Genomic DNA, 24,342 nt, shown 5'->3' with positions numbered 1-24,342 from the left:
CAACAGGAACCCAGAGGAGGAGCTGGATCGACTCCCTTGTCCTTCCCATGTAAATCCAATGGCAACACAGGCCATATCACACCCCTCAAACTCCAACTCCAGACTCCAATAACTGGACCACAGACTCCTGAGAATATCAAAATTACCCTGCAGGAAAAGTCAGCAGCCCATTGGTGGTCAAAGCCAACCCCCAGGGACCTGGGTCTTCCAGGGCAGCCCGTTGCTCCAAGACAATGCAGAGTCTGTTTAGTGTAGCGGTTAGAGTCTTGGACTAGGACCTGGGAGACGAGAGTTCAAATCCCCACTTGGCCATGACACTCACTTGGTGACCTTGAGCCAGTCACTGCTGCTCAGCATAGCCTTCCTCACAGGGTTGTTTTGAGGATTACATGTGGAAGAGGAGAACTATGTACAGGCAACTCCTCATTTGCCTGGGGGTTGCGTTCCGGGCATTCACAAGTGTCAGTGAAGCACACATAAGCCCGCCCTGCCCCTGTTCTCTTCTGCCCTGTCCTGCCCCCATTCCGCCCTCTTCTGGGTCCAAAATGACCCATGCGTCAGCGGTTGCATGTCAATCAAACATGCGCAAAATGGTTGCCATTTGTGCACCACCTTGAGGTCCTTAGAGGAAAACGTGGAATATAAATGCAATAAATAATAAAACCAATACAGCTTGGATTTTGTGCCTATTTGCAGGGCTGCTCACCATTGTCCGGAACAAGCACTTTGGTCTTTATCCAAGGTCCTGACCTTGTCTTGCCAGGCGATCCATTACATAACCTCAGATCTGTCGGCCCCCACCTTGGCGTACGTGGCCTAAGCACCCAATATGCTTTTTGGGAGTGTCAACCTGAAAAACTTCAACTCCAGCTGTTGAGAACTGGCCTCTGAGACAAACTGGGGCAGCGGTCTCCATCCAGATGTTTTGGATCACTACTGCCATCAGCCCCAGCCAGCACAGCCAGACCCTCATCAGCCCCAGCATAATACAGCTGTGCTGACTGGGGCTGCCATCCAAAACATCTGAAGGGCACAAAGTTGGGGAAGGTTGGGTGAACTCAAGTTGCTCTGCCCTCTCTCCCTCTGCTCAGAGAATCTTTCCAACCAGATGCACAGAATGGGTGCCAGACTTGCAATGAGACCATCAGTTAATACCAAGGACTGGCTGTTGAGTAAAGGAAGCAGAATCCATTGCTCCAGGAATGAAAATGACTTTTTACATAAGATGGCATTCCAAAGAGGGAACTCGAGCCAGCTAAGACCAGTGGCCAAAAGACAGAGACAGAGAAGAACCTGAATAGAAGGACTCTCTCTCTCTCTCTCCCCCTTCTCAGTTGAGAAAAGGAACAAACTCTGAACAAGGAACAAGCTCTCTAGTCTGGGTGCCAGAGGAAAGCCACTCTGGCAAAGACAAATAAGGAGCTGGTTTTGCAGGCACTCTGCTGCCTTGTCTAGGCTTGATGGTGTGTTTCTTCCAGAGCCAAGGCCTAGGGACTGAAGCATGCAAAAGATATCCGTGGACAACCATCAGTCATGCAGAGAGGGAGAACTAGAATATAAGATAAAGGTAAAGGGACCCCTGACCATTAGGTCCAGTCGTGACCGACTCTGGGGTTGCGGCGCTCATCTCGCTTTATTGGTCGAGGGAGCTTCCAGGTCATGTGGCCAGCATGACTAAGCCGCTTCTGGTGAACCAGAGCAGCGCATGGAAATGCCGTTTACCTTCCCGCTGGAGTGGTACCTATTTATCTACTTGCACTTGATGTGCTTTCGAACTGCTAGGTTGGCAGGAGCGGGGACCGAGCAACGGAAGCTCACCCCGTCTCGGGAATTCGAATCGCCGACCTTCTGATTGGCAAGTCCTAGGCTCTGTGGTTTAACCCACAGCACCACCCACATCCCACATTCCTCTAGGTAGCCGGAACCAAAAGGCTGAGCAGCACTGTTGGGAGGCCTCACTCTCCAGGTGCATCCAAAACGGAGAGGGAGAAAGCCCGCCACCTCCTCCCAGGCCACCTGCTTTATGGAACCCATTCCTCCAGCTGGGTTTTGAGAGCCTGCCTGTGTACGTGTGTGTCCCACTTTCCCAGCCTCTGCCTTCAGTGACCAGCTGGCAAAAAGCCCCCTTAAGATGTGGGTGGCATGCCTTGAGACCGGCCTCCTCCCTGGCTTAATCTGAAGTGGCATCCGTCAAAGCATCTTGGTAATCTGTGTGATAGTTTTACTCGGGACAGCAGCTAGGCTGGAATAATGTTTGCATGTCACTCTGTAAACTTTGTAATTTGACTGACAAGCCACTATATCTCTTGGAGGGAAAGATGGATGCACACGACTCTATGCTCAAGAAAGAGGCAACCTGGAAACTATTCAGGGTGAAGAGACGCCCAGATGTGAAGCCTCCTCTGGGGCAGAAGCGCCCCGATGAAACCCCTTTAGGAAAGGAAGTGGGGAGAACAGAGAGAGGCCACTGCCCCAAACTCTGCCCTTGACCTTCCCAATGCTTCTGTCACAGGGTGGCGCTGGACCCAACTGTGTAAATGAAGGTATCAGAAGAAAGTAATGTCTGCAGAGACTTCTGGAGTTCTTTATGAACAGCAGGCTAGAAGTTCTATTCAGCTACAGTGGTACGTCAGGTTAAGTACTTAATTCGTTCCGGAGGTCTGTACTTAACCTGAAACTGTTCTTAACCTGAAGCACCACTTTAGCAAATGGGGCCTCCCGCTGCTGCCGCGCCGCTGGAGCACGATTTCTGTTCTCATCCTGAAGCAAAGTTCTTAACCCGAGGTAATATTTTTGGGTTAGCAGAGTCTGTAACCTGAAGCGTATGTAACCTGAAGCGTATGTAACCCGAGGTACCACTGTATTACTCAAAGAGGATCCATTGAAATTAATGGACCTAGGTTAGTCATGGTCATCGTTTGAAATGCATCTACTGTAAAAGTTGGTTGGATACAACCCAAAATGTTCAGTCCCAAGGGCTGCCCCATGGAAGATGCAGCAAACTAGGTTTCTGCTGCTCCAGAGGGGAAGAACCCAAACTAATAGATTCAAATGATAAGAAAGGAGATTCGACTCAACATCAACAATTTTCTGACAGTAGAAGCTGTTCCATAGTGGAATGGACTCCCTTGGAAGGTGGTGGACTCTCCTTCACTAGAGGTTTTTAAACAGAGGTTGGGTGGTCATCTGTCAGGGATTCCTTAGCTGTGATCCTGGCATTGCAGGGGGTTGGACTAGATGACTCTTGGGGTCCCTTCCAACTCTACAATTCTATGATTCCATGACTATAAAACAGCCTTTCCCAGCATCTTAGGGGCCTCTCAGGCTGAACAGAAGCAATGGGCATCACGCAAATACAAATGTCAGTTGGAATCAGAAGGTGCCAACTCAACTGAGCAGCACACAAACAGCCATGAGATTCTCTGCTCCAATAAAAAGAGAGTCCAAGTTTCACTGAGCGGGGAAACAAAAGGAGACTGTGAGCATTCAAGCCTCAGGCAGAGCTGGCACAAGGGCGCTCCTTGCATTGATACAAAGCCACAAGTGGAAGAAGTGTTATGTAAAAGGACAGCACAATGCCCAGAATGCAGCTGTGCAACCACGGTGCAAGTGGAAAGAGCAGCGGGGTGGGTGGGTGGGTGTGGAATTGCAAGGGGGTTGTTGCAGCACGGAGCAGAATGCTGGCCACACCAGCAAGACCTTTGGCACCAGTGCAGCACCAGTATGCAAGTACATCCAAAGGCAAGAGCCAGCACCCAACAGAACTTCTACCCAAGCTTGCATCTTTCCTTCTCCCTCCTGATCCATTTTTCTTCTTGTGTCATGTCTTTTTAAATTGTAAGGCTGAGGGCAAGGATGGTCTTCTTTTTGGAACGATCTGTATCCTGCCCCCAGAGTCTTATTCATTTTTTTTTTTAAGCCAAAGAATGGGACAAAAGATATTTAAATAAATAAGTCAGCTTGCAACCCGGGAAAGGTGAAAAGAAAAGTCATTTCTAACCAGCCTCTTCAAGATCATTCTCATCCAGATAAAACTAGCTTTTGAGGCTGCGGAATAGGCAACAGAACTCTGAATGACCAAGCGGCCCCTCCAGCTGAGTGGTTTTCTTGCAGGTGTATTCTGCAACATATAATTATTGACAGAAGGATAGTGCATTAGTGGAAGATTTACCCTGGACAGTTCATGTGTCATTCCATTTGACTGCCTCCCCTATTGAGCCATTTGCTCTGCCTCCGCCTACCTGCCACGTTCATCAGCCACCCAACCAAGCACACTAATGGCAACTTCCATTTTGAGAAGATTTCCGCTGGGACAAAACGCTAGGGATCCAAACCACCCCAACTCTGAGCAAAAAGAAACAAACCCCAAGCCACCTGATTATTTTTGTGAACTGTTTTAAAGTGCTTTTGCTGGCGATCCAAATGAGTCATTTTTGTCCCTTCTGTTTGGAGTCCAGGATCTTCCAAACAACTTGTGACACTTAAAATTATTCCATTAACAAACAAGTACTCTGTTTTTAAACAAGGCCAAGTTTCTACTTCTCATGCTTGCGTGGGCTTGTTTATGACTACTGTATATAAAAAAAACCCAAAATAAAATTTCAGTCGAGGTTAACAAAGATTCTGCTGCTGTTAACACGATAATCTCCTACCTATTCACCCCTTACTTCCATCAAAAGTCCCTCTGCTAGAGGCAAAGATTCCAACTAGTGCCTCACAAGGTTGTTGCAAAAATAAAATGAGTCAGGGACCATTTACACCACTTTGAGTTACAGGAGAGGTAGGATATAAATGCAATTGAGCAGTGGTTCCCAAAGGGGCAGTGGGATTACCTGGGGGTGGTGGTAAGAGGTCAGGTGGAGGCAGCGGGTGCTGGAGGTGTAAATGACTCCTAGACTTTCAAAAGATTGTATATTGCATCAAGGTCATCGATTTTGTCGAATTAAACTAAACAGCTTTCGTTGGACTTTGAATAAAGGTGCAATTAATTGTTTTGAGTTTTACTGTGTTGTTATCTTCTTTGCTGGGGTGTACAAACCGCTCTTCTGAATCATGCTTTTTATAGGGCACGGTAGGGGGCACTGGGGATGAGCTTATGGAGCCAGGGTGGGAGCAGGCAGAGCCTCCAAAAAAGTTTGGGAACCGCTACAATAGATAAAATTAATAATGTGATAGTTATCTTTGCGGCACAAAGGATGAATAGATGCAGCCACTGCTTGTTCCTGCCATGCTCCAGTTCTACCAGGTTTGACTCGGGAAGAGACTGATGGGCAACGCTGCCTGCCCTTGGCTCAGCAGCTCTCAGCCCAGCGGCTCTACCGTGGCAGACCTGAAACCCTGCTCAGCAGCTGTGAGTCTCTCCCGGTGCAGCGGGAAGAGCAGCAGCGGACTCCCATTTATAACAAGTGACAGCTCCTTCTCCGCAGTCCCTCAGACCTGCAAGCCTGGCCATTCCACGAGCCTTCTCCCTGCGATAATTTAATTTCCTATTCTGAGGAGACAGCGGCGGAAACAAAGACGACAGACTCGCCTCTTAATGAGGTCACACCACGCATATCCTTGCTGCATCCTCCTGGATCTGGGTTTCCTCCGGGACTGGCCTATATAAGGCTAAAATAGAATCACGAGGCTGTCATGACCCTAATGGCCACCTAGACCAACTTTCTGCAGAGAAGGCGGAATTTGCAAAAAAGCAAACAACCCCCAAAAGGAACAAAGACATTGGGCACCAAATTCAGGCTCACCTGGTTCCTGCGAATAAGCCTAATTCTCTGCGACTCCATGGCTGGAAACCCAAATCTGTACCTTAGGACTAGCAGCTTGAGGGATCTAATACTTCATAGTAGGATGGGAAACCTGTGGCCCTCCCAATGTTGCTGGATGCCACACCAGGGGCCATGCTGGCTGGGGCTGATGGGAGTCGGAGGGTATCAGCTGCCTCTCACTTGTGAAGGCTCATGTTAGCGCATAGGTAGAGTGTTTGCTTTGCATGCAGAGGGTCCCGTGTTCAATCCCTCGCACCTCCTCTTCGGTGTTCAAAATTGCCCAGGTGCATTTTGCTACTAGCATGGGTCCAGTTGTGACTATAGTGGTGCCTCGGGTTAAGTACTTAATTTGTTCCGGAGGTCCGCATTTAACCTGAAACTGTTCTTAACCTGAAGCACCACTTTAGCTAATGGGGCCTCCTGCTGCCACCGCACCGCCGGAGCATGATTTCTGTTCTCATCCTGAAGCAAAGTTCTTAACCTGAAGCACTATTTCTGGGTTAGCGGAGTCTGTAACCTGAAGCGTATGTAACCCGAGGTACCACTGTACCTGGATATTTCTGAGCACCGGGTTGGTGACTGATATTTTCATTGAGGCAGCTGACTCGTGAACAGCAAAAGACAAGCGTCTTGTGCTTCTGTGCTGCAGCACGAATCATGGACCCCTTTGCTGGGCATCTTAGTCCTCCATCATCATATCAAGGAAAGTAAGTGTAGGGCTGAGCACAGATACATTTGACTGTGCTGCAGCCTTTCCACAGCCCACCCAAATAGAACCAAAAAACAACAGTTTAAAAACCTCTGCCTTGGTCCATAATTAATACCATTTGGAGCCTAGCTTATATATCTGAGTTTCTAACTCTGCTCCTCTTACGGCTAGGAAATGCACACACACATACCCCATCTAAAACCCTGTAGAGCTGCAGCTAGTCTGTGCAGACAACACAAGGCTTAGATGGACTTGGCAAAAGGCAGCTACCAGCAAACCAGACTCTGGTACTGAGGGATCTGAGATCTTGAATAAACTCGTCAACAAAACACCCCATCATCATTACCACCACCAAGGCGGCCTTTCACAGGAAAGAGTTACATTCGCATAGCCTCAAATTGGCCCATTCTTCCCATCCCTTATGAAAGACCCCAAGCGAGCTCACTGCTGCCTTCAGTAAGCAGAAGGCCAGTTCCAAAATCACAGGGAGTCTGGCATCGGGAACGAAACAGCAGATGGCATCTCAAAATGCCCTGTGATGGAACACACATTCCCAACTAATCGAGAACATCGCCTGTGTTCAAAGCATCCACTCTAAGCACCAGAGTCAATAGCACCGGAAGGCCGAATTTCTGGTACGTGAAAGATCATGTTCGATGTATGTGCATAAGCAGCAGGTAACAAATAGGCCAATGAACTAAGTGAAGAGCTTGTCTGTGTTCCTGGGGTTAGCAAACAGGATAGAGGTGTACCTTCAGAGGTACTGTATTAATTCTCAAGGCAAAGAAAGAATTAGCCATAGGTGAATTTACCCTGACTGAATTCAGAACGGAGCTCAGAAAGCTACATTACTGTCTAAACACGGCTGTGCACATGCTCCTGTTTACTCTGCATCCAGTGCACTCCCGTTGCTGGTTTGGGAAGAGGTGTACACATGGTGTCAGCCACAATCCACATTAATCCTGTCATTTCTGATTAAATACTGCGTTTGGACACATTTCCCCTCCAAATTGGGAAAAGGAATGACCTAGGCTCTTTTTCTGAGTCCGCTTCCAAATCTGGGAACCCGTTATTCTCCTAATGATTTATTTATTTAATGCTTTCCCCCCGCCACTCCTCTGTTGAAAAAAAAACTCTTAAAACAGCATGCAACGCTAAATGGTAACACAACCATTGCTTCGAGACTTAACAATTTAGAAAAGGCACAAAAGGAAAGGGAGTTGGGAGGGAAGAGGAAAAAGAAACTAACTCAGGCACTGGTTCTTAGTTGCATATTTGGTTTGCTTTCAATAACCAAAACACTTTCTCAGGAGTGGCTAGGATGCTGAATTTTCAGGGTGGGACCTCAGACTTCCTGGGCCTAGCAGAAATCTGCTTGCAACTTGTCAGTACTTCCCTGAACAGTAAGGCTCAAGGTGGTCTAAATGACGGACACATACACCCCCCCACAGAGCAGATGGAGCTGCTGCTGGATACTCACAGTTCAAGACAGGCCTTACTGAGCCATCAAAAAAGACGCTGGATAGGCTTTCCTAAACAAAAATCTTTTTAGCAGGCACCAAAAAAGAGTATAGCAAAGACATTTGCCTGAGATCAACAGACAGGGAGTTCCAAAGTTGCAATGCAAGTGGGAGTTACTGACCCAATTGGGTGGGGTCTTCACCTTCAGGGGCCTCACTGGAATCTGCTGGTGCCTCGCCATTCCCCCTCGTGCCAGGAAACACTCAGGAGGGGCCCAGATGACACCCCCCACCCCAGAGCAGATGATCCTGTTGGAAAGCGGAAAGCTCAGCTATTCCCACAATCTGGACTTATACCCCTGTGAAGCCAGGACCCCCTCCACCTCTACAATCTCTCTCTGGCATCCTGAAAAAAATGTGTTTCCTGAGGCTTGTTACTCAAGAGATGCTCTAGGTCAGCCTTTCTCAACCTCTGGGTCCCCAGATGTTGTTGAACTACAACTCACATCACCCCTAGCTAGCAAGGCCAGAGCTCAGGGATGATGGGAGTTGTAGTCCAGCAACATCTGGGGACCCACAGGTTGAGAACAGCTGCTCTAGATGAAGGAGGAAGGTGGGGGTGAGGCTTCCTCAGAGAGAAACCTTATCGTATCACCAACTCGACTCAAGGGAGAGGGAGTTGCAGAACAGAGAAAGCTTTTCTTTTAAGACAGAGAAGACTGGGGGTGGGGGGGCATAAGGCTCCCCTCCCATCAAAGGAGAGTCTTTGGAGCATAGAAGTGGCTGTCATCAGCATCACCAGCAAGAAGCGTAATAGAAAAGGGGCCCAGAACCTGCTAACGTTGACCGTAATCCCCCACTGAATTCTCCTATAAACTGAGCACTTCAGAGTGAACAGCCTCCTCCGGGCGATACGATGGTGTGTTATGCAAACTCATGGATTCCCCTGCTCATTTTAGAACTCCAGAAAACCAAGGAAAACGACACAGAAAGCTGCCTTACACTGAGTCAGACCCTTGGGTCCATCTAGCTCTGGCAGCAGTTCTCTAGGGTTTCATACTGGGGAAGCCTCCCAGTCTTACCAGAAGATGCAACAGGAGATTGAACCAGGAAGCTTCAGCATGCAAAGCGGATGCTCTGCCATGGAGCCACAGGCCTTCCTCAGACTAAAACATGGACAGGGCTCAGAAGGCAACTTGCTTGACTGCTGGCCATAGGGTGATAAGAATGGCATGAGAGGGTCGGGTGAGCATGCTTACCCCCGCAGACCTCCAACCATGTGCTTTTACTTAACCCACTGTCATCATAACACCTGAAAAGGGCTTATCATAGAACTGCAGACTTGTAGGGTCACCTATTCTAACCCCTTGCAATGCAGGAACCAGAGCAAAAGAATCTCTGACAGATGGCCACCCAACCTCTGCTTTGCAGGCATTGACAAACTCCGGCCCTCCAGGTGTTTGGGACTACAATTCTCATCATCCCCAACCACTGATCCTGTTAGCTAGGGATGATGGGAATTGTAGTCCCAAACATGTGAAGGGCCAGAGTTTGCCTATGCCTGTTCTAACGTTTCTCTTTTCTTGCAATCCATTGGTTCGGCTCCTACCCACACCCTACCAAACCGCGCTGAGAGCTGCATGGTGTGCACAGAACCTGTAGCTCTATGCGCAGGGCAACCTAGTGCGCTGTCCCCGTTGCTGTCGTCTTTTAAAAGCAACCCCTCCAAACGTTATCGGTGAAAATGCTTGGGACTTAAATGAACAAACAGTGAATTTTAGTTACAGTGCTTGTACGAGATCGACAGTCAATTCGGCACTGGCGGTGGCGGAGGCAGAGTGGGGCCTGCGAGGTCTGCTCCCAGGCAGTAGCCCCTCCAGAGGGAGCCCCAGCACATCCGCGGTTATTTGCCGTGCAAGAGTGTCAGCATCACAGCGAGGCAGGTTGGTGGGAGGCTGATGGAGAGACAGCTGCTACCCATCCACTTCCAATGCCACAGCTCTCTCTTGGGGGTCTTGGGGTCCTGCCTCTGGAAGGTGGAAGAACAGAGATGTCCGTGGTTCAGGCTGCATTCAAGGGCAGCCAGGATGAGTGAAGGGGATTTTTCATTTTTCTTGCATTAGGAGAGCAGGTCATTAATGTAGGGAACATGAGAGAAATTTACTTTTGGAAAGGGAAAAAATGAATCAGGGATAATTCATTAATGGGGTTATTTTGGGAAGGTCCAGGACGAAAATTAACTCCTTAGGATTAAATCCAATCTAAAATTAAATCCAACTGAGAAGGGAAATTAATCTGAAAAGAGAGGAGACAGAATTATGCAGTTTGACACAACCCCAAGGGTCATCTAGTCCAACCCCCTGCAATGCAGGAATATTTTCTTAAATAAGCATATTCTTAAACGAAAGCAGAGCAGCAGTAGCAGCATGGTTCAGGGTTTGGGCTCTTGCAGCACACAGGAAGCTGCCTTATATCAAGCCAGACCCATTGGTCCATCCAACTCAGTGTTGGCTACACTGACCGGCAGCAGCTCTCCGGGATATAAGGCAGGGGACAGTCCCATCAGTTTGACACTGATTTCAGAAAGAAGCTAAAACTGCATTTTGGATAACATCATGTGAACACGGGTTAAAAGCCCAGCCCCAGAAACGCAGTGAGTGTCCAGTCCATGAGGGTGTGAACACAGCCACAGTAAACAGGGAAGGAATCCAGGAGCAATAGAATTATTTTACCCATTCATCCGCTGCAAAATTGGGCTCTACAATTCTCATCTCTTTCCCCTCAACTTTGGGTAGAGTTGAAGTGAGGTATGGTGGGAGCGGTACTTGGAAGCGGTGAGGCTTGGAGCCCCCCACCTTTGAAGAATCACCAGCCATCGGCACGGATTTATGCCTGAAATCATCCCACCCAAAAGATTCCTTACGATGCAACAAGACTCTTCACTGCCTTTGCTACAACACAGACCAGCACAGCCACTCCTCTAAAAATAATCTAATGTGGTACCTGGATTTATTCTCCATCACAGGTCAGGCACAAACCAGAACTGTACCACTGCCAGTTTTTCAGGAGCCCCCCAGAAGTGCTGATGGATTCATATCCACTATTATCTGGAAGACTACTGGGTCTTTCTGACAAGCGGAGCGGGACCCTCCCTCAAAGGCAAATGCTCCCCAACACAAAAAGAGACACGCACTTCAGATGGGCTCTGCCATCATTTGAATCCACCACCCCAATCCAAACACAGCACAGCCATGAGTATGGACAGATCATTTATACAAATCATTTCAACTAAATCTCCAACAGTGAGTGTTCAAATATATCTTCTGTCTTGGAAACCTATTATTCTTTGCCTGACTTAATTAAAACAGTATGAGGGACAAGAAAGTGCATATACCTGCATTCATATTTTTAAAAAGTCAAAATGGTGCATATAGGTGTTTTTTTTAAAAATGCTCTTGAAACCAAATCCCTGAACCCAAGTAAGTGGATTCGGCATTTTCCAAAGGAATGACCTTCAGAACTCACTCTCGGTTTGCAAGACTGCACACCGAGCAGGCAGCAATTCCTCTCGATTGTGAAACATTACCCATCACCATTGTGCATACAGATGTCCATTTCTCACAGCCTGCAAATGCTTTTCCTCAGACCGAGCATGCGAAAAACAGGGTTCACAATCTTTCACTCTCTCCCCCTGATCCACGCAAACAGACAGGCGCAGATGTGACTGCAGCCACCCAGGTGGCCAAAGGAACACCAGCTAATCATTTCTATCCTCAGTGCAGCGGAACCACCAGAACCAAGCAATTGGATCACACACTGGATGCAGCAGCACAAGAGGCAGAAATCTCCATCAACTGCAAAAGGTGGCTTCAATTTTCTTTCCCCACCAGAAGCCAAAACCAAAACATTATATGCCGTGTGGCCCCCACCTTGCAACCTTGTTCATCCACTTCATTTACCTGATAGACATTCTATCCCAGATTAAGCATACACAAAAGTCTATTGGGGTTAAACAGAAGGAGTCAGTTTGTCATCTGAAGAGTGTGGCAGAAAAGAGATCCACAGAACAAAGAATATTCCCTCGGCAAATGACCGAAACCAGCATCTGTTAATGCCCACCCCCCTCTGGTTACAAGCAAGAATTTTGTGTCCCAAAACTCTTCCTTGTAGCAAATAAGCCAACAATGTATTGTAGATGTCTACACGCAATATCGAGACACAGATACACATCCTAGGGGGCTTTGCAATACTTGGCATTACCAATGCACAGAGAAAGCCAGAGGAAAATTAGGCTGCAGTGCACTCCTACCTACGAATTAGCCCCTGTGAACATAGCAGGTCTTACTTCCAAGGCAACGTGGATTGCATTATTAGAGGCAGCTGGAGTGATGCATGAATTACACATTCAGCCCCAAACCTTGCCAGCGTTCGCTCCTGCTCACACATTGCAGCAGTAGCAGCAGCAGCAGCTGCTACTACGAGCTTGGCAAGACCCACATTCGTTCAGAAGAGTCCAAGGATGAAGCTGCCTTCAGTCCACCTGGGCTCTCACTTGAAATGGTACATCAGCTTTTGGAAACACACAAGGGACGCACCCCCCTTCTGCCGAGGGTGCTGTGATTAAGCCACATCCAGGCCTTTGTGCTCACAACAGACAATGTGGAAAGAGAAATGCCACCTAAGAAAAATTAATGCACATCCTTAGGGGTAAAACAGACACGCGCTGACAATGCAACATGTCAAAAAAAAGCGGGAGAGGAGAGAAGAGAGCAGACTGTGTAAAGAGAGACTTTCTCCGGCATGGGTGTCGTTCCTCCAGTGACCTTGAAGAGAATGTGCCCGATTACCTTTACAGATCACCTGAGCAGGTGCTTCAATATCTCCCCCTCTCTCCAGATCTCCTACCTAGGACATTACTGCTCAAGCACAACATGAGAACTGCACCATTTGCTTCAAGTGAAAACTGAAAAAGTGTCTAGTCCTCAAGGATTGGGGGAGGGGGGATCATGGGGAAAGCTCTGGCTAGATCAACAAAAGCCTACAAAGTAAAGTAGGTGTCAGTGGGAATTATAGCCTAACCTCTAGGTTCTAGACTAAACAGTGGGTCCAGGGGAGTCTGAAAAAGGGCCCCCATGAGATTTAATGCCTCCATGTAATGGAGAGGAACTACTGAGCCCACCCTGGGCTAGGGGGGGGGGGCCCTCAGCCTTTCGGCTGCTGCCCATAAGTCTTAATGATCTGGCCCTACTCCCCTCTGCCCAAGATGATGGCAATGCAAACAGAAAGAGTTCAGCGAGCATCCCCATTAAAGAAAAATAAGATGCATCCAACCCCATTAAAGGCGAAAGAATTGTGGGCACGTCGTTATCTCTCCTAAGAAGATCTGCCACTCTCGGGAGCTAGCCAGCCTGGGGTGTTTTCAGGCTCTCTGCTGCACCCAATTACGGAGCCCGTCCTGCTGGAAGCCAGGAGGGGCCCCCAAAGGGAGAGAGGGTGCTCCATGCCCCGCTCTCTGGAGACAAAAGAGGTCGCCCCCCTCTTGCCCAGATTTTCGCTGGTCCCAGGCTAAGCAGAAGCCCCCAAGAGGTCTGTGCTCTCCTACGGGCGCCCCTCTTCTCTCGGGCGCTCTGCCCTTTCTCTACCACCCCGGGTCTGCTGGGTCTCCCTTACAGCTCCTTTCCCACCCTTGGGGACGGAACACCGACGGGTGGGGGAGACACCCCCTCCCCCCCCACCCCACCCCCTTTTAGCCAAAAAGGCACGGAGCTTTGCAGCCGAGGCGGAATTCTCTCCCCGCCCCCCTTTTGGTGCAACGCCAGCCCAGAGGGCGCCCCGAGAGAGAGAGAGAGAGAGAGAGAGAGAGAGGCAAGGAGCGCACGGCTCCTTCGCCTGGATGGCGGCGGCGGCGGCGGCGGCAGGAGAGCCACAGGTCTCGCCTCCGCTTTGTTCTGCGCCGCCGCCGCCGCCGGCTGCAAAGTTAGCGCTGCCAGCGGGGAAGTTGCGCCGCTCTGCCCTCCGGCAAGCTGGGCAAGGCGGGCGGAAGAACGGGCGGAGATCCCCGCTGCCTCCCCGACGGCTGGGGCAGGAGGCGAGCGGGCTCGTCGGGGCGCGGGTGCCCGGAAAGGCGGCGGCGGTCCTATCATCTCCCCCCCCCCACCCCACTGCACATTCGGTCGGTCAGTCGGTCTCCCGGCGCCGGGACGCACCTGGATGGTGCAGGAGTACTCGCTGTCGTCCAGGAGGCGGACGGTGCAGCTGTAGTCGCGCTCCAGGCTCCTGCTGCTGCCGCTCATCAGCCGGCTGAGCATCTTTGCCTGCCGGCAGCCCGGCCACCAGGAGGAGGAGGAGCTGCTGCGGGGAGGCGGCGCGGCTCCGGCGGGCCGGCGAGCGGGCCTCTCACATGGTGGGCGCCTGCCTTTGGCCGCCGCCGCCGCTTCTGCCGCCGCCTCCTCCTCCTCCTCCTCCTCGCGTTCCGTCCGCACAAAGCCCGGCCGGGAGGAGGCGGGCGCGAGGCTGGAGCGGTGCAGCGGCGTCGGGCGCAGCGAGGGAGAGGCGGGAAGGTTGCGCTAGGGCGGCCGTCGACCGCGGCAAAGGCCAATCCCAGCGCCGCAACGCGTCTGACGGGCTTCGGCGCCGACCAATAGGGCGCCGCCTGGGAGGGTCGCTCTTGGACGACTCCTCCTCGCGCCCACCGCCGGCGCTGCGTTTGCAGTTGCTGCTGCTGCTGCGGGTGACCAGGGCGCGCAGCACCCGCAGTTATTGCAGCAGCAGCGACGGCGGCGGTGGTGTCTACAAGCGCTCCCGTGCAGCAGCAGCAGGACCCCCGCCCCCCCCCCCAGAAGACTGCAGGCCGGGAGAGTCCCGGGTTTTTACTGCTGGGGGGCCCGGCCGGTAGCTTGCCTGCGAGGCAGAGCGCTTCTCCAGGGCACTGCCGAGAGCTCGCCTCTTGCTGCCTTTGGCCTTGACCCTCTACGGGTCCCGGTACAAAGGAGGGGGCGGGGTAGAAAAGGCAGGCATGTGCTCAGAGGAACGGGGGCGGGGGAGGCAACCTCCAAGGGAGAACAACCCAAGGGGGGGAGGAGGACTTCCTCCTCTGCAGGAAGGCTCCAGGGAAAGACGGGCATCTCGAGGATTCAGGGCCAGTTAAACATGGGACATGCTTCTGGCCAGCTGTAGCAAAGCCTCTCTGCCTTTTTGCCATAAGGCCACAAACCTTCAAAAGCGGGTGAGTGAAAATTAACCAGACAGGCCTGCTGAGATTGGGAGAAGCGGCGGCTCGAACCCGAGCCCCCAACGCCCGTCTGTAAATTTCATCCAATTCCGTCAAAAGGGAAGGGGGAGTACGGTAATAGCCGTTGTTTTTTGTTTTAATTCCCCTAAGAGTGAACAGAGAGGAACAGGTCTTTGGTTTTCCCGAACTGGTACATCAGAGCTGAACTGGAAAGCCTCCAAGCCTAGTCAGACTGTTTCCTAAACCATCCAATTGGGGGCTAAATTATCTTCCGGCTGGTGCACTCTCCCAATTTAAATTCATTCCTGATATCTGATCTGTTGTTTTGTAAATTCGTTTTGGACCTGTGGGATCACTTATACATCGAATAGAAGAATTTGGAGCTGTCAGCCTAATCTTCCTCTTCACCTAGAGTTTCAGCTCTTAAGTGCTCCAAGTGATCTCTCATATATATATATTTGAGTCATGCTAGAACATGGCATCAGGCCCTGAATTTTAATGTTGAAAGGGGGATCCCCAATTATAACGGATGCCCAAATGTTTGGCAGCTTGCTTGTGAAAGAGCATGGAGTCCTCTTGAGAAATATTGATACTGGTGTGTTTTTAGTGGTTACAGCTTCATGAGTTCATAATATATTGTTGGTTTAAGGGTACATCACACAAATCTGATTGTAATACAATAAAGTACAATATATGAAATAAAAGCAGCAATTAAAATGCAATTAAAATCAATATGAATATTTAATGCAGGCATGCTATAGTTCACCTAAATAAAGTTTGTCAATCACAGTTTTGGGACCCCTTGGCTTACATACATATAATCAGAAAGTTCTGCCTATAATGATAATATCACACTTTAAATAATACAGAAACAATCATCCAGTTATCACTTCAGGTCACATTGAGTTAAAGTGTACAGCTGGATATTATCTAGAAATTTCAAATTCCAATACTGTAGTTTATAAATGAACTCCATCTTTTGATACATCTATCATCAGCTCATCCTCCTCTGACAGCAGTGTACTTTTAAGTTTGTAAAAAACTATATTTCAGATTTTCATGTACTGTTACATTGTATCTGATTAATTGCTATCACCAACTTTGCTGGAGTTAATGTGAAAGCGAGTTCTTAAATCTGTCTTCCAAATGATACCTTTTAGGCTACCAAGGAACATTTACTTTGGGTCTAAAGCGATATTAGATCTAATTATATCACTGATAAGATTCAAGATTTCCTGCCAAAAGGGCTTGTCTCTTGATTCTAGTGCTCTGAAGCAGCCATCCTGATCATTGGCTAGCCATGTACATGCACACACAGGAACATCAGTTTTGTTCCTGGGACACGCACAAGCACAAACATCCGAAGAGTCGGATTGTTGGAGAATTTCAGCAGAAAAGAACAGAAATTAACTCTGTCTGTTTTTTCGTCCCATGTCTGGAATGGAAATCAATCCAGTCAATACAATCAGTATTCACTGTTGTTTTCAGTTCACAAATAGTACCTACTACACCCATTTGCACTGCATTCCATTTGCATTTAAATGATGTGGAATGACATAATTGTAATTAATTACACAGAATTTTGCCACAGCCGGCAGCAAGACAGATAACATAGTTTTCATTGGAAGCTAAACTGCAGTGGAATGGAAACAGCACTTCATGCGAAAGACATGGGGCAGAATGGAAACCGATGCTTTATTACGCAAGAGCATTCATCTTTTATTTGTGTCAAGTATACTGTGTTTTCTATAGTGGTGTGTGTTCATAGAGTTGGATCTAGAAGCCCTGCTGAACATTTTTGTTCTGTATGAGGCAAGAGAGTCCCTCAGTGGTCGAGTAAGCAAATTCAGTCATAGCTTGAGGCTAGTCACAGCACCAAGGCTGGCCTTCTCCTCCATCCACTGTGCGGCAACATCACAGCATTTGACAAGCACTGGATTTAATTTGCATTTCAGCTAAACTACTCCTGGCATTCCTTGCTTTGAACTCTGCTCGAATCTTCCAGTGTCTGATTTCAAAGACCCAGTTGGAATGGATGCCTTCCCAGCAGCTCACGCACAGCATGGCTCCATGCACACTGAATGCACATTCATGCTTTTACCTGTTGCATTGCTTTATCAGATCAACAAGGCAGGCAATTTGACCGGGGGGGGGGGGGGCGGGCGGCAGTGGCCTACCATGACTTTTCATGATATAGTGATTTACTTTGGATCAACTGATAGGTTTAAAAGGCAAAATATCAATTAGCTAAACGGATTTCATTGGTGCCTAGGTTGCATCCTTATCAGAACACTGCCTCAGCTAATATGGTCATGGCTTGGGACAGTTAGACCAGGTTAACCAGGCAGCCAGGGAAGCAAATGTAATCCCAGAGCAAGGATATAGTTCAGTGTCTATACAAATCAAATAAAAGATTAAGTTATTAGAATAGCCACACCAAATAATAATCATCATAAACATCATCTACAGTATGTCTCAGTTTGGAAGTTTTTTCTTATTGGGCATGTAGACTGAACCACAAACTGAAACTAATAAGGGATGGAGGCAATGACCTCTGGTGGGATACAAATTCAATAAAAAAGAAAGAAAAAGATGTTTGTGGAAGGGGGGTGGATCCTGAGAGGTTGGTGGGAACCCAGGTAGCTGGTGTGGGGCAGGGGTATCTGGATCCAGTGATCTGCTGTGTTGTAAACAAAATCTGGCCTTATTCCCTTATGGGGGGCACAAGAGCCATTATAGAGCCCTTTTGTCACCAAACTTGAAACCTGTCCGAAAGAGCTGGGGAAAGGCTCCAAGATGCTGTCTCAAACTTCCTTGACTACTATTCAAATTTTGTGAAGAAAAAGCTGCCTTTTACCAATCTGGCTTTTAAATAATGCCCCAGTTATTACAACATTTATATACTGTACAACCTTTCGACCAAGAAGCTGAAAGTGGCAGACATAGTTCTCTACATCTTTACTTCACAACAAGCCGATGTGGTGGGTTAGGCTGAGAGAGTGACTGGCCCAGGGTCACTCAGTGAGGGATTTGAACTCTGCTCTCCCAGGTGCTAGTCTGACACTCTAACCACTACACCACACTGACGCCTTACAGTAAACAGTCAACAACTCAGTTCTGTTAGCAGCACTTTGTTGTCTCTCCCCCCCCCCCCCAGCAACCAATTAGCAACCAGACACTCATGAATCTCAGAATAAGATGGCATGTTTTGAGTGTGACTTGAAAAGAGTATGGTTGGTACTTTGGGGTAACCAAGTAAATAAATGCTGCAGTCTTCCTTTTGGTATTCCTCACTCTCATTCCTACTTTCTTGGTAAGCAAAACACTCAATGGAACTGTGTATTTGCTGCTACACGTAAAACGCTTCACACTTCCTCACACACAATCTAGGAAGATTCAGCGCTGTTTATATTGATGTCATCTAAAAAATCAATACCTTGATGCCTTGAGTGTTTTTACTCAGTATATGGCAATTTTCCAATAAAAACATGGTTATAAATAACTTGATGCAGACCGTTTGAGGGGGCTGAAGTATTACCAGAACTTGATATGGTCAAGGAAGAAGTGCCTTTTTCTAAGACAGCATCCATCACTCACTGCAAAGGAACTCGGGCTTTCTGTACTCCCAAGATGAAACAAGTAAGCAAGCAAGCCCACCCTCATTTTCTTCATTATCTGCATTCCTGGATATGTGCATTTGGAGCCTGGAGGACCAAAGCGCAAACATGAAAACACTAAGATTTAAGATGGCAGTTCTACAGGATGCAGCCAAGTCATTTTGGGGAGGACCTGATGATGCAGCTGCTTCAAACAGTGCCTACTATATCCAGTGGTCCCATTTTGTCACAAGCACAACCTTCTGTCTGAACAAAAGGTGCCATTTGCTGGCATTTCATGCAAGCCTGAACCAGATGTTTCAACTTGGCATTAATGTTGCCACCAATCATAGAACTGGAGTGTTGGAAAGGACCCTGAGGATAATCTAGTCCAACCCGCTGCAGTGCAGGAATATGCAGCTGTCCTATACAGGGATTGAACCTGCAACCTTGGTGTTGTCAGTAATCATGAACTTCCTTCTTTGTTTTCATTAAGAAAAATGCAATCCCTTAGGAACAGTGGAAGAAAAATGATAAAGTATTAGAAGGAAGTTGGTAATAGACAAGAATTTGATATATAATGCATTGGAAGAGTTTGAATAAAAACACAATGGTGGTGAGGGTGGGAAGTCAATACATGAAACAATGCAACTATTTAATTAAAAGCTAATTTGGAAAAAAATCCATAAAATTATATTGGAGAAGTGCAATCCCACATTTGTTTATAATTATTCCCACCCTTCAATTTTTTGCATCTTTTCACACAGCCCTTTGGAACTGTCCTCTACATGCCATACGATGATTGGATTAGCAGGGCACCACCACCATGGCTTTTCATGTGCCATCTGTTTGAGGTTTCAAATGATAAAACCTTCATAAAATGACTGGCAATTCTGGCCAAATTTTCAACTGTTTGGCTGGCTTGCTGCTCAGCAGTTTACTCCATACCCCAAGGCACACAAACCCTTATGCGTCTCCCAACCACCTGCATCTGCTTTAATAAAAACTGGCCAGCTTAGGTAAGACAGTAGCATAAGCGTTCTTAAGAACACCTGCAGTTTTTGATAAGTTTGAGTTTCTTTCTGCTTCTGCCAGTTACGGGCAGTGTGTAAAAAAATCTGCAGGGCTCTACATGTCTCACTGAAAATGGGCTGCTGTTCTTTGTATATTGCATTTAGCAAGGAAAGTGCAGATTGTTCACTCTTTTCCACTTACCTGTAGCAGAACAGCCTGGCTCTGTCATTTTGGGTTTCACTCGAGTCTGTTGTGGAAGTCTTACAGACTCTCAATCTGTTCTTTCCATCTTCCAAGTATTATATGCTGCTCCATAGACCCATGAGGACCAATTATACCATTGGATGCACAGTTTTTCATACCGTCCTCATGATCTACTAGTTACAAGCATTTATTTCCTCTTTCTTCAAATCTGAAAAATAAACAGCTACTGATCTCTTGTCTAATAATGTTATATTTTGAGCTACTGGGATTTAAAATAATGTAAGTGCCTTTTCTTTTGCTTTGCTAAATTTTACCTAATGACAGGGGCATTAACTCAGTAGATTTAGAATCATGGCTAATATACAGCAGCCAAAAAGAAATACAAACAAACACAGTTATTAAAGATGGTGTCTTACAAAAGCAAAACTCAGGAAGTGACCTGAAAATTACGGTAACTTGTTTATTTTCACTGTCTTGAACTATAAACAACACGAGTGAGCCACTGCAAAAGAGGAGAAGAGCAATGCAAATACCCCGAGTGTCAGGCAAGATTCAGACAGAAATGAAAGGACAGGAGTGGACTGCTGCATCTTGCTGACTGGCAGTATAAGAATAAACCTTTCAAACAGACCTGAATCTGCAATGTTCTCAGATGTCAAACTGCCTCAGCTAATATGGTCATGGCTTGGGACAGTTAGACCAGGTTAACCAGGCAGCCAGGGAAGCAAATGCAATCCCAGAGCAAGGATATAGTTCAGTGTCTATACAAATAAAATAAAAGATTAAGTTATTAGAATAGCCACACCAAATAATAATCATCATAAACATCACCTACAGTATGTCTCAGTTTGGAAGTTTTTTCTTATTGGGCATGTAGACTGAACCACAAACTGAAACTAATAAGGGATGAAGGCAATGACCTCTGGTGGGATACAAATTCAATAAAAAAGAAAGAAAAAGATGTTTGTGGAAGGGGGTGTGTGGATCCTGAGAGGTTGGTGGGAACCCAGGTAGCTGGTGTGGGGCAGGGGTATCTGGATCCAGTGATCTGCTGTGTTGTAAACAAAATCTGCCCTTATTCCCTTATGGGGGACACAAGAGCCATTATAGAGCCCTTTGTAGGTTCTCCATCGGTAGGAGAAAATAACAGAGGCCAACCAGAGAATACTGAGAAGCAAAGCAGCTAGTAGGACTGATCTTTATTGAACTGTTGCAACAGGGTGCTCCCCTCGCACGCAGGAGAAAGGAGGACCCAGAACAAAGGTGTGCCTGCCCTTATATAGACATTTTAAATTGCCTTCCCTGGAGCTCAAGACCACCCCCTCCATACATCACACATACATCACAGAAGGGGTGTAACCCAAGACCACCGCCCACAAACATCATACCTACATCACAGAAAAGGCGGTCTACAACAGGAATTTGAATGTTGTTGTTTTTCCTGTCTGCCAGGTTATCTGTCTTTCCTGGCAGTCTGGCAATTCCTTTGAGATGGTGATTACCCAATTCCTGAGACAATGGGAAGGTTCCCTCACCCCCTCCCTCCTTGCAGAGAAAACATTTGGTCAGTTTGGGAGTCCAAACGGTTTCAGGACTGTATTCCTGTGCTGCTCCAGACATGTGGTCCACATATCTATGTATGTGCTTGGTTGGTACATTTATGAACATTTATTATTATATATATAAGACCTTAAATTTTTTATTACAGCTGGAAGAGGGGTACTCTCTTTGCTCCTCTGAGACTCCAGGTTTGATGTCTGTGCAGGGCTGAACCGTGACAATAACATGTCAGCCATGTTGAAGGTGACTGCTGCAAGGAGTAGATGATAGCAAAATAAAAATGCAATAATGAAATTGGGGCAGTGGGGTGAAGCACCGAAAGATGCCTTGTACATGCTAGGGATGTGCAATAAATCACCATATCCGTTGAAGGTGATATACCAGTGAAAAAGGTGGAAACTTACCCAGGGGGTAGCTCAGCTGAACAGATACTTTACAGATAATATGCAGGCAGGGTGTCTCCAGCTTTGTTTGCTCCTTCCCTCCTCCCTCCTAACTAATAAGAAATGAAGAGAGTACAGTGGTACCTCGGGTTACAGACGCTTCAGGTTACAGACTCCGCTAACCCAGAAATAGTACCTCGGGTTAAGAACTTTGCTTCAGGATGAGAACAGAAATCGTGCTCTGGCGGCACAGCAGCAGCAGGAGGCCCCATTAGCTAAAGTGGTGCTTCAGGTTAAGAACAGTTTCAGGTTAAGAACAGACCTCCGGAACGAATTAAGTACTTAACCCGAGGTACCACTGTACCCCTCACACAAACCAGCAAACTCACCATATCTTTCCACAGTGCTGGCCAACACTGACTTAAGAGCTCAGCTACTGTAATTATGCAGAGCCTTAATAAATAACAAGATGAAAGATGAAAAAATCTTTTTTAAATAATTCCAGTGGCACCTTAAAAATCAACTAAATATAAGCTTTCAAGGTATGAGCTTTCGTATGTAATACACACTTTGTCAGATACTCTGAAGCAGAGTATTTATGCAGAGCCTGTTAACAATACAGAAGAGACCTCCCCCCCCCCCATGCTAGACAATCAAAGAGGCAAAGTAAACAAAGAACTAGAAAGCACTTATTTCTTCCCTCACCAGTGAAAAAAAAGAGGGGGAAGAGTTTTAATTTTTATTTTCTGGTGGTGTTGGTTTCCCCTAAATAGCTTTCCTCCATTTTATAAATGGTGTTTTTTAATTTAAAGGAGACAACCTTTTTGTATGCTTGCTTGCCCTCCCCTCCTTTTGATAAAAATGGAGATATTGGTGGGATGAGGGCTTCTGGGGGGGCCCTTCTGTGGGGGTGGGGGCGAGTGGACGGGAGATGATTTAGCTGGCTGCCTTATGCTGAAATGGGAGGTTAAGTACTGTGCAAAAATGATGGGGAGGGTGTTTTTCAGTAAGCGGTGAAAGCAAATGCATGTCTACTCACAAGCAAACCCTACTGAATTCATTGGGGTTTACTCTCAGGAAAGTAGAAGTTTTTGAACTCAGTGGGGCTTATGCATGCACAGATTCCACTTAGACCTCTGAGTGGGGAAGCAGATGCAACTTGACTAGTAAATCACTTAAACTACTCATAAATTAGTTTAAAATATATTAAATATAATATATGGAAGTTTATTTAATATTTTAATTGAATCTACCACTTCCTTACATTTTAGGCCCTCCACCGCTGCAGGGAGCCTCGTCAAGACCCTCTGCTGCCATGGGGAAGCGGGGTGCAGCCTCCGCCGCTGCAGGGAGGTATGGTCCCCCCCCCCACAGGCCCAGCAAGACCCTCTACCACCAGATATATTATATTTAGCTGGCGATATATTGTGATGTTGAAAACCAGATATCGCCCAGTCCTAGTACAGGCTATAGTGGGGGTGGCGGCGGGGGGGGGGGGGGGGGGAGAGAGAACAGAACCGCTTCCTCCAAAGCCCTCTGTACTTGCCAGAAGATATAGGGGAAAGGGAATTTGTGGTAACCATAAATAGAGATTAGCCAGTGATAACTTGTGGTAGAATAGACCCTTCCGCCAGCTGTTGAAGACTCTTTTATTGCAATAGGCTTTTGCAGCCTGAATGTTTTTTTTAAAGAAATGGGCATTTAAATAGCACTGTGCTGTTTTTACTATTTGTGTTTTAATAGATCTGTTTGTATATTGTTTAATTCTATAACAGTTTAATTACTTTTTAATTATTATCTTTTATACGGTTATAGCCTTCAGTATTTTATCTATGTTGTTTTAATTTGTGTAAGTCTTCTTGAGTCCTGATCTGGGGAAAAGGTGGGATATAAATAAATTAATAGTAATAGACTGCTGATAGAAGAGGGGGAGGCACAAAATCAAGAAGGATGAATAGCTTGAAGAAGAAAATGGGGTACATTGGTTTAGTACTTGTCAAAATTAGAAGGCATCCAATCAAAGCTACACACAAACATCTACATAATTTAGCACACACTGCCACGATTTTTGACAAAAGTCAAATGGAAATGACTAAGCAGACTTTAGGATAAACGTTTTAATTGCTTTAAACAACATTGGGGTAGAGACTCGATCATGCACACTTTTTTTCTTTTGTCCAGAAGGCAGGACTAAAAGGTGGAAATTGCAAGGAAGCTGATTTGGGGGAAACATGAGGAGACAGTCCCTAATGATACAAGCTGTTTGCCTCAGGAAGTGTGGGCTCTCCTTTGCTGAAGGTATTTAAGCAGAGCCAGGAACTTCTGGCAAAGTTAAAGACATGCCACAACACTGTACAGACCTTTATGTTTATCATGTCCAGGAAGTGTTGCCAACTGGAAACTGAAGTCATTTGGGCATT

At 47.1% G+C, this 24,342-nt stretch overlaps 1 protein-coding gene and 1 long non-coding RNA gene across 7 annotated transcripts in view; both read right to left on the bottom strand.

Moving 5' to 3' along the window:
• FRMD5 (FERM domain containing 5) overlaps positions 1-14,459 on the bottom strand; it is a 129,011-nt gene extending 114,552 nt beyond the window's left edge. The window contains exon 1 of one of the 5 annotated variants that reach the window (XM_028706130.2): positions 14,141-14,459. In XM_028706130.2, the coding sequence (XP_028561963.2) occupies positions 14,141-14,242 (102 nt within the window). In that variant the 5' untranslated portion in view covers positions 14,243-14,459. The remainder of the gene's footprint in view (positions 1-14,140) is intronic. The other 4 variants (XM_077919113.1, XM_028706129.2, XM_028706128.2 and 1 more) reach the window with 4 other exon arrangements.
• A 1,327-nt stretch (positions 14,460-15,786) lies between these two features.
• Positions 15,787-23,417, bottom strand: LOC114583917 (uncharacterized). 2 transcript variants are annotated; one of them, XR_003703612.2, is made up of 3 exons: positions 20,611-23,417; positions 19,977-20,187; positions 15,787-19,270 (listed from the first exon to the last, which is right to left on the bottom strand). It is a non-coding gene; the product is annotated as an uncharacterized LOC114583917 (long non-coding RNA). The 2 variants fall into 2 exon arrangements; XR_013390710.1 differs by having other exon boundaries at positions 19,977-23,417.
• Positions 23,418-24,342: the final 925 nt, after the last annotated feature.

Source organism: Podarcis muralis, chromosome 14 (genome assembly GCF_964188315.1).
Source record: "Podarcis muralis chromosome 14, rPodMur119.hap1.1, whole genome shotgun sequence".
NCBI classification, from domain to species: domain Eukaryota; kingdom Metazoa; phylum Chordata; class Lepidosauria; order Squamata; family Lacertidae; genus Podarcis; species Podarcis muralis.
Note: the sequence above shows the minus strand (reverse complement) of the source record. Positions and strands in the feature narration are given on the sequence as shown.